At 39.5% G+C, this 14,185-nt stretch overlaps 1 protein-coding gene across 5 annotated transcripts in view; it reads left to right on the top strand.

Annotated features, from left to right (window-relative positions):
• LOC134210683 (MOG interacting and ectopic P-granules protein 1) overlaps positions 1–14,185 on the top strand; it is a 65,343-nt gene that overhangs the window by 37,324 nt on the left and 13,834 nt on the right. For all 5 annotated transcript variants that reach the window (XM_062686881.1, XM_062686878.1, XM_062686879.1 and 2 more), the window contains one exon: positions 11,620–14,162. In XM_062686881.1, the coding sequence (XP_062542865.1) occupies positions 11,709–14,162 (2,454 nt within the window). In that variant the 5' untranslated portion in view covers positions 11,620–11,708. The remainder of the gene's footprint in view (positions 1–11,619; positions 14,163–14,185) is intronic.

Genomic DNA, 14,185 nt, shown 5'->3' with positions numbered 1-14,185 from the left:
ATTTCGAAGATTTTTTTGTGTAAATTTAGAAGAATAATCAAAAGAAATTCCGAGCTTTCCGCGCATATTCTGAATATAAAAAAAAATAGAAATTGATTTGGGAAAATCGTGATCAATTTCTCATGTAAACTCCGAAGAATTTTCCACATAAATCCCGAACAATTTTACTTGGAAATTCATTGAAATTCCCTTGAAAATTCCAGAGAAACTCTCGTGAAAACTTCAAAGTATTTGCTGTGAAAAATCCGAAAATAATTTCCAAATAAATATTGGAAAAACTTAGATTTTTTTTGTGGAACTTAATTTTTTTTCCGGTAATGTCTTGTAAATGTCCCGAAAAGATCTAGAAAAAAACTTCAAGAAACGAAGCCTGGAAGCCTAAGAAACGGGAGCCTCGATACCTAAAACAATTAGCGTAAAAATAGTCTGAACAGGACCAGTGCTAAACTATTACTTATAAATTAGAAACTCACATTAATAAAGCAGAAAGTGACCCAGTGTTCTTTTTTTCACATTTTTGTACATTAAGTGTACGTAAATGTTATAGAATCACTAAAAAATAAAACTTACTTCAGAATCAGTGGCCCCTATTTTTATATATTAATCTACGCAGTTCGAAAAAATAGAAGATATCTGTATGTATTTGTGTATGTGTGTTGTGTATGTAAGTGCTTTTCCCATTAGATTTAATAATGCACGATAAGGTTTTGTGGTCATTTGCCAACCTCTTCTGCTTTATACGAATCATCCCATGTTACATACTCTTACTTTTATATTTCTGCTAGACTGCTAGAAATTTAAATTGAACGAAAACCTCTCTTTTTGCATTTCATTCTTCATATCACATTGACAACCCGTTAACCATAACGGAACCTAACAAATTTCACTAAAAAAAATCGCATGAACTCGTGGTAAGTGTAATCACAGAGGGTTCTTCTTATTATTCTTCAGTCAAACTGAAGAATAATTCTTCAGCCCTGCAGTCAAACTGAAATTCAAATTGCTTATTCACATAGTCTTTTATTTGCGCTTTCACAGTTTTTGATTGAAAATTTTCGAACATCTGCCATTGCATGAATATGTAACTTGTGTGTCAATCACAATTGATGTTCAATACCCTATATATATTTCTTCCTCGAAAACATCTTTGACTGGCCCGAGGGATCGAACTTGCCTTTTCCGAATTAGCAATCCTACTCCTTTCTTCGCTACGCTGACCATTGATTCATAAAACCCTTCGTTCTTATGATAATAATATTGACATAAGTTTAAAATATGATTGAATAATAATACCCAAAGTAACGTAAAAAGTCATAAGTTTTACTACGTAACTAAAGTCAATATAATCAAATGAATAGATGTTTCAAATGAAAAAGGGTTAATCTTGAACGTAGAATTGAAAGAATTGAAAAATAAATTTCTAACTAGACCGTAATAGTGAAAGTCTAGTCTGTATTAATTCTACATATTCTAAAAACCGATCTAACACTTTTGAAATAGATACGTTGGGGCATTTATATTGTACTCCCTGTATGTGCATAAAAGTTTGGATCTTAGAAAGTCATCCCCGAATCCAGGATCTGTATCAATCAATCCGGCGTAACCATAATCCCCCCGAGCCACCCTCCATCTCCGTTACCGGACTAAACCATGCTTTTCCTCGTCCATTGATTCTTTGTTTCTTCGGTGGCATTTTCTCCTCTCTATCGCTATCGCTTTTACGTTCTGTTCGTTTAGTCAGCGCTGGCCGACGTTTTGCGCTTCAATTTGATGGCTGTTAGCTGAAAAATACTGCTTACGTCGTTCCTCCCCTGACCGGCCACCACCCGTCCGTCGACATCGCCCCGAGTGCTCGCATAGTGATTTTGAATAGCCCCGCAGCTTTTTGCTTGCAGCGCTCGCTATATTTGGGGACAGATCCTAACCGAGTCCAGATTTCCCCGCTCCGGGCACCAGATTCCTCTGGCATCCTACAACGTGTCCCCCCTAGAGCAACGTTTTGAGATCTAACAGAATCGTGCTGCTACCTCTGTGGACCAGCAGCAGTCCTTGGGTTGTGTTGCTGCTGTTGAAACAGCTCCGCAGGTCGGCCATTTTAGTCCGCTGCTGTTGGATTTTTCCATCAACCAAGCGCCCGGTTATGATTGTATATTTACTACGGGTCGGTGGTAGACGCAGCAGCTGTTATAGTTACCGGAGGTATCGGTGCTTCCATCTGGTGCTGGCGGTGTGCACCTCTCGGTGGTTCTGCCGATCTGTGAATCATGTTGGTCTTGGTATGAGGCGAGTTTATTCTTGCTGTTGTTGCTACTCGGTTTCGTAGGCGATGATCCCCGGATGACGTGGAACATCTGCAGAGAGCTGGGAAGTGAAGGGCGCAATGGCAATCGGTAGCTTGTTGAGGAAGGGACGCACGTCGGCAGGGGGATTCTGAAAGGTAGATTTTATCGATTAGTTTTCCGAGAGTCTGTCGTTTTTGAAAATGGATTGGGTTTCAATGCGAATTATGTAGCTGTCCCAGATGCGATTGCAGGGCGGATGATGATGTATGTTAATTGATTATTATTATGCCCGGGGTGCGGGAATGGTAGTTACAGTTATATTCTGTTTGTTTTGCTTGGGACACTTAATTTATCAATGAATTACTGATGCTTAGTATGGAGTCAAAAAATTGAATTCTTTTTGCATACGCATATGTAAATGTTGTAAATGATGTTTTATCAAAATATGATTTATGAAGCCGTTTAACTTTATTCGTGACTATTACAATCAATCATAATAAACTAGTTCTGCAATTTGTCATAAGACGAGTTTGTACAATTCCATTTAATTCCACCACTTGGTTGTACCTTTGACAGATACGTATTTCGACCTCAACAGTAAGGCCGTCTTCAGTGTCTCATACTTGACTCGACTTAAAAGCTCAAAGAATTTTTTTTATCAAAATAGTTCTGCAAATAATTCCGTCTATGGTTTTTTAAACATTATCGTGGATTATGAAGAAATTTCCAATTTTCCAGAATAAATGTAATTGAATTAAGATGCGAAGTAGTTAGTCACATTTTAAAGTTGATCACTAAAAAGTATCTTTCATCAAACTTAATTACAGGGTGAGTAGGGTTGGTTGTCAGTAAATCAAATATACATAAAATTGAAACGCAAGCTTCAAATGATCAACATAACTTCCTTCATTTTTTGCGTAAATCATATTTAGAGGTTCGATCCAGTCTATTCGATATGCTGCCGCTACGTTATATTTTTAAGTGTGTAAATAATAACAGTTTGTGTTTATGTGGTCTGAAATATTTAATGCATTTTTTTTCACTATTTTGATTAAATAACCATTATTTTGGTTGAATGAAAAGAAAACTCATAAAAAATTACCAGCAATAAATAAGTATTTCATAACTTCACTTTTAAAGAATACAAAAAGTTATAACCGTGACTTGAGAACATCAAAAAGCTTCTTGTTTCCAAACACTGACAAGCAACCCTAATCACCCTCTAAGTAATTTTTTCTCATTCCATTGTTTTGTGACTGATTAATTTTTTTCTCATACACACTTTTTTTTACCAAGATCTCAGCAATTTGTTTAACTTTTACCGAGTTTCACTCAGCCGAGCCCCAGCAAACATAATTTTCGTCGAGATATCTGTCAAAAATGCTGAAAATCAGTTAATAATTTGCCGAAACCCAGCTATCAAACCTCATTTTCGACGGGATATCAGTTTTTTATTTTGCTGAGCACACGCTCACTCTCATACAATAGTATTGGCTTGAACCACCTACGAATTTGTGCGAACTGCTAAATGCTAATGCTAATGTAAATCACATTAAAAACGAACTTTTTACAGAAGGCCTGGAGAACCATAGTGTTATAAATAAATCGACTCTGCTCGACGAATTGAGCCGATGCCTATATGTGTGTAAGTATGTGTATGGATGCGTGTGTATGTGTACAAATTTTGTAGGCACACTTTTTGAACTTAGCATTGTCCGCTTATCTAGCAACATGTTGCATTCGACGGGGCATCGGTTCCATTGTTTGTTATTGAAAAATGGCCCGATCGGACATTGCCTTTCGGAATTATTGAGATATCATTCAAAAAGATTTTTTTTGTCAAAAACGGCGGGTATTTATATAAGGAGCTGTACATATACCACGTGGACACTTTAAAGGAAGGAGGTGTATGGCGAATGTCCACGGTCCCTTCAATTTTTTGAAAATTTGTAAGAGCAGTTGTCACGCTGGGGGAGGGGGTATCTTTATCCGACCAATACATGTCCACGTGGTATTTAGACAGCCCCTAAATGAATGCAAAAACATGTCCATATTGATGAAAATATTTTCTTTTCTTCCGGAGAAGAATCAGCCTAGGGCTGAAAGTCTCCTTAATAAAGACAATACTAAAAGAATTTTTTGACCTTTCTAATGGGGAGCAATTCTCTGTAAAATCATGATTTTTATTTCTCGAGAATTCAATTTTGTATTTTCTGATTTATCTGAAATTTTGGATATACATTCTTTGTGATAAAAAAAAACATAATTTGCATAATTGGTTTGCCATTTGGACTCTAGCCTAACTTTTGACAGGGGCCTAGGCAAAAACACATTGAAAACTTCAATGAAATTTAACTTGAAAACGGCCGATCGTTTTGATGTCTTCGGCAAAGTTTAAGGTAATCAATGGGGCTATATGAAAAAAATATACACTGCGAAAAAAAAATGTTCAAACATTGAAAATAAAACTTAAAAATCGATTTTCTCGAAAACGAATTTTTCAATATTTTTTTATTTTTTGATATGTTGTAGCAGATAATAAAGTTATATTTTTTTTAAATTAGATGGTTTTTCAAAAATGGTCGAAATATTTTTGTCCCTTGTCAAAAGTTAGGCTAGAGTCAAAATAGTAATGATGCATTTTTTTTGTCACAAAGTATGTATTTGCAAAATTTCAGAGAAATAAAAAATACAACAATAAAAAGACCTTCGATTTCACAAGATTTGCTCTGGGATTTTTTTATACTATACATTTTATAATGCACGAGAAAGGCATCATCACCGCTAGGTGGATTTATCTGGGGCTTTATTTATCTCTTGAACATAAAAGAAAAAACTGTTTAGCAATACCTACCTGGATACTTGGTTGGCTACAGCGTCGATACACATATGCCTGGCGTATTGTAGAGCTCCATAATCGTCGGTTTTTCGCAACGTTCCCCTAGTTTCCCCGAACGTTTATGGTCCCCAGCCCCGATCCCACGTCGTGCAGCCAGCCAATGTTTCAAAGCGAAGTTGTTATTTTCGCATTGCTAGCATGATAAAACTCTTATGCCCAGGGAAGGCGACAAACTTCCCAGACCGGACCCGGTCATCAAATCAAACCCTAGTATCCTTCACCATGGTAACAAGTGTCAGGAACTATTTTACTTTGCGAAAGCTTTTTGTACAATCTTTTTTTACCCATTTTTTAGTAGCGTCTAAAATTTTAATTTGTGTTCGTAACGCATTCGTATTATAATTAAATCGAAACAACTTAAAGTTAGCTCACGTTAATACGTAAATTATAAGTGTTTGTATTTGTATTTATTTATTCACATTCAACTGACCTTAGTGGTCTTATTGAATAACTTAATACTAATTTACAATGGCGCTACAATAATGATGGACATCTTTAAACTACAAGCAATTAATAACATATTGTTATCATCAACCTAACTTATACACAGGCATTCAAATCAAAAAAGTTTCAACAGGCAATTACACAAAACAAACTGAATGGATAGGTATTATGCCTTCGAAAAACTGTTGCAGCCGTTGCAGCATGGTGTTAAAATTGAATGACAATCTACCAAGTCACCAATGATTACTTTGTCACAACATTTCAGGACCCAACCAAAACTATTTGATGACGATCGTTGAAAAGCAATGGTAACTTGTTCGATGGAAATGCTTACCAGCGTGCAAGTCTTTGTAATAAGGCAATCAATTAAGCAAATTAAAATGTGAATCCACTCCTCAATTTTCTACAATTTTTATTTGATACCCGCTCAAAATTGAATACCGTGCTATACTAATGTTTTTACCCAAATTTTCTTCAACTCCAGCTCCTTGTTAATAATTTTGGGATGTTTGCGAAGTTTCGTCCTCATGATTGCCCAGATTTTTTAAATTGGGTGAAGTGGCAGAAGCGTTAGTGGCAGGATGTCAGATCAAGCCAAAACAGAGTTGATACTTTGTGCTTTCTTATAAATGGCAAAAAAACACTTATTGAGCCCCCCCAGGCCTGGTAGCGAGTCACTTTTTAGTGACTTGGTCACTATTTTGAGTCTAGTCACTAAAAAGTCACTATTTGCATCCAAAAGTCACTAAAGTCACTATTTTTCGGAAAATGGTCACTAAAGTCACTATTTTTGCATTGCCTGTTGTAAAAAAGTTCAAAATAAAAATCATTTGTACCTAGGTATTATGATCAACCAAATCAAATGTGTTAACGGGCTTGGTGGTCATGGTATGGCTACCACTTCTGCCTCTTACGCAAAAGGTCGTGGGTTCAATCCCATGCCCTTTCTATTTCTATCTTCTACGTTTCATCTTGACTAGTTCTGGCGCATCGATATCTGAGCGACAAAGCTCGTTTCTGGCGTCCAATTTACATATACCATTTTTCCATCACTACCACATTAGCAATAACCCTTTAACCAACTCAAACCTATGCCATGAAAACCCCTAGATTTCAATAAAATTCCGCATGAACTCGTGGCGAGTCCAGAGGCGTTCTCGGCTTACAGTGGGCGAGTGACTGCATTATCAATTCCTTCCCATCCTCGATAGACCGTGAGGATGTGACCAGCACCGTTATCGTTCATTTAAAATACAAGAGCTTTCGGACTGCGTACATTGAGGTTGGAGAGCAAATCCCATGCTTCCAACCATTGGTTCACTGTGCAATTACGATTGTTCTGGTCAATCACGGAACTACAAAGTGCACGGTCATCTTACCCATGATCAATCAAATCAAATGTGGATCTGGTAGCAATATATTAAATTAGGGAAATATGCACCCAAAAAGTTCCAAGTGTGTTGTGGAAATCGTCAGGTTATTCCCGATTCATGTCAACTATGATCTTTTTTTCACGAATTTTGTTAAAATGCGAAATGAGAACCTCAAGTAAACAGTACAGAATTTAGGAGTTTTGGTACCAGAACCACGTAGTCTGCGTAGAATAATGAGCAATAAGGGCGTCGATGTTAAATGGTTGTTAAATCCGTTTATGATTGTTAAATCCGCCCTGCGACCCTTCGAGATAAGTCTCGAAAAAAAAAATTGTAGAAGTGATTCTATTTATTAACAATTAAGAAAAGATACCCAAAAAACTAGTGTGGAGGTGAATGAATTGGTCGGAGTTTTTAAATCTAAAACAAAACCAAAAAAACTAATTAGATTTAAAAGATTTTTTAACTCGAGATTTTTTGGCCACATATATTTAATTAACTTTAATACTAAAGTCTGCAATTTAGATATAAAAGTTTATTAGAATTTTTGGATTGGTTTTTGGATTTTCCAAATTTTCCTCAGAATGCCACGGTAAAAACTTCATTTAAATTTGTTATTAAACCATAGTTCAATAACAGGTAAAATCGTATTTTAAAAATTTCTTCATTATTTTGTATTTTTTCAATCAAATGATCATACCAATTATTTATAAACTTTGTGAGTCCAAATAGTCTAGGAATCTATAAGATAAATTTACATAATTCTTTAGCTGTAACTTCGAGCTCATACTAAAAAACAAATGTTGTTATAATCATCCACATAATTGTGTGAAACTCATGAGAGCGTCGCAGACGCTGGTCTCCTGCTTTCATCCTCTCCCTTCTTACGATGAAGATGGGCGTGGCCAGTAGCAGTAATCATCATGCTTTTGTTGTTTTTGCCTTTTCTTGATTTCTGATAGAATTCTACATAAGGATTTCAAAAATAACACACTAGTTTGCAATCTACGAATTATACCGTAACAATGCTAATGCAACTCTACACCCGGTTCAAAACAACATCTAAAAGTCACTATTTGGTCACTTTTTCTGCAATTGAAAAGTCACTATTTGGTCACTTTTTTGTCATCGTTGGTCACTAAAGTCACTATTTTGAACGGTATCCATCGCTACCAGCCCTGCCCCCCGTAACGCTGGGTAGACACCTTTGCGTGGTGTTTTACTGTGTAAGATCTACCACGGTCACATTGTCAGCTACAGGCAAATCCTGACCCAACGAATACCTTCCCCAATATCCAACTCCGTGGTACTTACGAGGGTGTTGCTTAGTCGGTGGCCTCTCGTTAAGTAAGTACTACATCAACACTTCCTTCCTCTCCCAAGTTACGGTGAAGATAGGCGTGGCCAGGAGTAGTAATTTTTATCCTAGATTGAAATCAAGGACCACACCCACCTTGATTTCTGATAGCAATCTGAATAAGGATTTCAACAGTGATGAACTTAATCAAATATTAAAACCCAAATTTATCCACCGGTGGTGATGATGCCTTTCTCGATTCAATTTGTTGAATTCGAATTATTGTTGTAAATGCAGTGCTTATTGCCTACATTTCGGCGGTAAAAAGATTTGGTGCAATTCTAGTACGTTGCTTAAAAATTACTTACCGTGGGTTACCGTGGGTTGCGCCACGGCTAAAATGATTAATGATTCAATGTGCATTTGTGTTTTTGTTGATAAAAAAAATAAAAATACATATAATCCAAACTGCTTGATTTATTAAAAAACAATAGTGTCCAACTAGGAAATTTGCTCCGTCGAATGAAACCAGTTTCACTCGAATCTGTCAAGCCCTTTTATATAAAACGCGTTTAACAAAAAAAAATATTTGTGGGCTACACACATACACACTTTTGGAGTGAAATTATAGCCTTCTGGTACAACTTTGTTGTACGAAAAAGGCAAAAATCACTCTAATAAAGAAATAAAAAAAAATGGGTGATATTTTTACATTTTATCTTTTATTGATGAATGTGCCGATAAATTAGAGGCAAAAGTATTAAATTTCGCATTGATGAAACGTATTTTAGAATAAAATAACCATATTTTTGTTTGGATTGATTTTGGTTTGCGGATGTCATTTTGCGAGTAGCGGATTCAGCAGTTCTTTTCAAATATGTATATCAGAAATGTTATTTTCAAAACAAAGCACACATTCCTTTCATTAGCGCTTTTCATGCGAAAATGATCAAAGAGCTCACGATATTTTCATTTGGTAGGACCCTTTTCTCACTGTCTTATGACGATCCCGACCAGTGTTGTAGAATGTCATCTGCAAGTCATTGGTCTAATCCAGTGATGAACTTAATTTTAAAATTAAAAAAATCACTTAAATAAAAATTTAAAAAAAATCATTGGTCTAATTTGCCTAGAACTTTTTTCAAAAGCCTAATTGACTTCATACTGTTGATGAACTTATACCTACCTGGATACCTGGTTGGCTACAGCGTCGATACACCTATGCCTGGCGTATTGTAGAGCTCCATAATCGTCGGTCTTGGGCGATGTTCCTCCAGTTTCCCCGAACGTTCAGGGTCCCCAGGTCCGGTTCAACCGCGTGCGGCCAGCGTGTTTGTGGCCTTCCACGAAGTCGCCGGCCCCTATCTGGTTTTCTGTAGAATATTGTTTTCGCTATTCTTTCTTCTGACATTCGCACTAACTGACTGGGCTGGTCGGTGAAGTCTGCCGTATTTTATACGATTCACAATATTTTCTTCTTTGTATACTTGATTCAGCTCATGATTCATGCGTCTGCGCCACACACCATTTTCTAATTTCGCCCCGAGTATTGTACGCAGCACCATTCGCTCGAAAACCCCGAAAGCTCTCCGGCCGGCCTCTTTTAAAGTCCATGCTTCATGTCCATAAAGGGCCACTGGTAGAATCAGAGTTTTGTATAGAGCAAATTTCATTTCCGTTTGCATGTTGCGTGACCTAAGCCGGTTACGTAATCCGCAAAAGGCCCTATTCGCAGCAGCAATACGTCTTTTCACTTCACGGGACAAAAGCCTCCACTACTGCTCTAAGATCGATTCCAATGAGGTCGATGTCGTCCGCAAAGCCCATGAGCCACGGGTATACCCCGTTAGGCATAAGTACGTTAGGCATAAAGACGTTAGGCATAAGTACGTTAGGCATAATGGACGTTAAGCATAACAGACGTTAGGCATAAAATGACCCAAACAACAGCCCATGACATAAAGAAGGCAGAATTATGCCAAACGTCCATTATGCCTAACGTCCATTATGCCTAACGTCCTGGACCCGGAGCCACTATGTTTGGACATTATCTGCCACAGCTCATTCTTTTTACTGAATCGTACGCTGCTTTGAAATCAATGAACAGATGGTGAGTCTGCAAGTTGTACTCCCGGAATTTATCAAGGATCATCCGCAGGCTAAACATCTGATCCGTCGTTGATCAGCCCTCACGAAAACCTGCCTGGTATTCGCCGACAAAGGACTCCTCAAGCGGTCTCAGTCTGTTAAACAGGATACGCGACAGAATTTTGTACGCCGAGTTCAGAAGGGTGATCCCTCTGTAATTGGCACACTTTAGTCTGTGCCCTTTCTTCCAACCAGCCGGCAGGCAGTTCTTCATTCTCCAGTGGCGTTTCCCTAACCTCAATCTACCTGTGCACTGGACTTAAATTTAAGGAATTAGTGTGCTTAAATGCATAGAATAACTAAATTTTGATTAGCTTAAACGACCCTGATAATTTTATTTTCCCTTTGGGCTGTCAAAATATCAAAATTTTCATTTTTTGGGTCAGTGCACAGGTAAAAAGTGAGGTTACGCGACGCCACTGTCATTCTCCCATATTTTCTGGATAATGTGGTGAATTGACTGATGCAGCTGCTCACTTCCGTGTTTGAGAAGCTCGAACGGGATCTCGTCCTTCCCAGCAGCTTTACTGTTATACAGCTAGTTTAGAGCCTTCTTAATCTCGTCCAGCGTTGGTGATTCCAAAGCTTGACCGTCGTCGACAATGTCCATCCTGCTCCTTCTCGCCTTTTTTTATGAACTCATAACGCTTAAATTATTCTGTATTTCTGTCCAAGGGTACATTACTCTGAATCTGGGTGGTGCGAATAGAATCGATTTGGTTGTCAAACTGAAGCCAACATTTTCTATTGTGCCGGAGCCAAACATTGAAGATTGTAGTTATGTTCGTTTCATATATTATATTGATAAGTATTGTTATTATTTGGGGCAAAAATTAAAATTTACTTTAGTTTGAGTTTTATATTCTTTGTAACAAATATTTTCACTTTATATTTCGAGTGGAAAATTAGTAGGTATGGAACTAAAAAGCACTTGTTACGAAATTTCACGAGATTCAGCTGATTGGAGCAGAAATGTATGTAAATCATCGTAAAATCATGTAAAGTCTCGCGCATTTGTGCACCCTCATGCAGCATGGAAAAATAAATTTAAAGAGCCAAGTCAGCCAAGATTCACAAATGATAACCGCCATCGTAATTTCCAATTTTATGTATTTCAAAAAGTTGACTGGACAGTTCTCTAATTAAAATTTTCCTCTTTTTCTCCATCCCGCACAGTTATTACTGATTCGCTAACCGCAGCTGTTACCGCGAATCCGCATCGCGTGCCGTTCACCGTGGCGTCGTTGTCCGCTGCCGTCGAGGAAATGGGCGAAGTTGGAGCGGCTGCCGGCGAGCATCCGCCATCGCCCAAGGTGGTCAAGGAAAATGGCGAACTCAACGGTACTGGCGAAGATGACGAACAACCACCGAGCGGCGCAGTGACGGCCAACACTACCGGACTTATGATCGCAAAGGTTACGTCGGGTGCGGATGCCGTCAAGACCGCGAAACTTCACACAACAGACGTTAGCGAGGGGGGTGGAGGAGGCAGCGAGGTGGACGAGAACTCACAAACTTCTCAGCCGGTAAGCAGTAGCAACGGTCAAACGGAAGGCGAAGGAGATGAAACTTCGCGGGATGAGGCCGTTGACGATGAAACGGAGGAGAGCCGACCCGAGGTGGTTCGAGTGGATAACGAGAACCATGATACTGTAGAGTCGATGGACGTTGATGAACAGGAAGCGACTCATCGCGAGGTAAAATCGAGAAGTGTCAGTGAAAATGGAAATGATCCATTGGGCGGAAGTGTTGGGAATCTTGTGGATGAAGATTCGAAGTCCAAAAGTGGCGACGAAGCCATGGATGTTGATGCATCTACGAATGGTCACAGCGTTACAGATAAGACAGATGATAACGATGTGATTGATGATGATAGTGACAAACCGGTCAGTATTAACTCGGACTCTGAGAATGAAGATGACCCGGTTGAACCTGGTAAAAGTGTAGCGACGGATAGCATGGACGGAAATTCAAAATCAAACGATACTATTTCGATGTCAAGTAAGTCAAATGGCGGAACTGCCAAACAAAATGGCGATTGTGACGATGTGACAATCCTAAGCGATAAAGAGGAAGACTGTGTTGTGATTGATGATGAAGATGGCGATGATACATCCAGCAATTCACCTACTCAGAAGAAGGATGAAGCAGAGGATAATTCTTTAAGGAGAAGCTCCAGAGTACGGAAAAGTACCTTGACGCAAGATATTTCCACTATCGATGATGATGATGATATTGAAGAAATCATCGATGACCCGTTGAATATTGCTGCCGCTAAAAAGCCTCGGTTATCAATCAATCAATCGTTGCAGCAAAATTCCTTCAAAGGTCAACTTCCAACGACACCGCAAACTCAGAAGTCTCTACTTTCTGGCAGTCAGAACACAAAAGAACCTACTCTGGTTATAATCGATACCAATTCATTGATGAATCGCACCATAGGAAGCACTTCTATCACATCCAGTCCGATTACACCAAAGTCCTCGAACAGTTCATTCTCGGCACTACCCACCGGAATTTCTCCAAACAGCTCATTCAATTCACCCCGGGGCGTCCTGAATCCGGTGGCTGCTGCGCATCTTATTTCGAAAACCAACCCGCCACCTCTAGCCCCTGTCACACCACTGTTACCTGCCCTGACGGACGATATGTTTGTCCTAGAGGCGCCGTCCTTCATTGTTCCTTACATATACGAAAAACCGCCACCGGAAAATCTCCGACAGATTGTAAGCGAACTGGAAGCCAAAATCAGAGAAATGCGCAAGAAACTGGAAGATTCCGAAAAAGAAGAAGAGAAACCCGAAGATGAGAACAGTCAAGCTTCAACTGCAAGCGGCGAAAAGAAGTCGTCCGCTAGCGATCCAGAAGTAGAATCCGAAACAGAGAAAAAGAAAAAATCCAAACGGAAAAGAAACAACGACGATGATGATGATTGGGATGAACTGGAAACTTCGACGGACGATGAAGCATCCGACGATGAGAACAAGACGAGAGTTCTCATCAAGGAAGCCAAATCAGACATTGAAATGATCAAAGAACACATAATCACCCCCGCGAAGGATGATCTGACCAGTACAAGTACCACTTCTACCGGCAGTAACGCACCGACTGATCTGAAAAAATCGGAGAACTATTTCGAGAACCCGCTGGGGAAGTTTTTCATGAACATTGGCATCAATATGGTCCAGGAGTATGTACAGACTGATCTGCTGAGGCAGCAGAAGAAAAAACGAGACCGTGAGGGCAAACCCTCCGCCAGCACCCAGATGGCCATCAACTCCCTGATTAAGAATCTGGAATTCAGCAAAGAGAACAACCGACCGTTCAAGTTCGAAATCAAACGCTGCGAGTACTGTCCCTTTAAGTCGGAATCGGCCCTGGCAATGGCCCACCACTACGAGACGCCGCACATGCGCAACTACATCTACAAGTGTAACTTCTGTTCGTACGAAACCCGCCCCCCGCACGACATCCTCTACCACATGGAGGCCATGCACAACATCAAGGGTCGCCTGGAGAAGGCATCGATGTACCATGCGTGTCCGAACTGCCCGTTCGAGGACAACGGCAAATCGAAGCTGGCCCGGCATGCGGTGGCATGTGCGAAAAAGTTCCGACCGGAAATCAACCTCAACCCGCCACTGGACTGGGAACCCCCGGCGAAGATTCCTCGCATCAAGCCGAAACATGGACTCGTGGGAACGGCAACCGCCTATCAGGTATGTGACTCCCCCCGGGGAAC

Source organism: Armigeres subalbatus, chromosome 2, assembly GCF_024139115.2.
Source record: "Armigeres subalbatus isolate Guangzhou_Male chromosome 2, GZ_Asu_2, whole genome shotgun sequence".
Classification (NCBI taxonomy): Eukaryota; Metazoa; Arthropoda; class Insecta; order Diptera; family Culicidae; genus Armigeres; species Armigeres subalbatus.
Note: the sequence above shows the minus strand (reverse complement) of the source record. Positions and strands in the feature narration are given on the sequence as shown.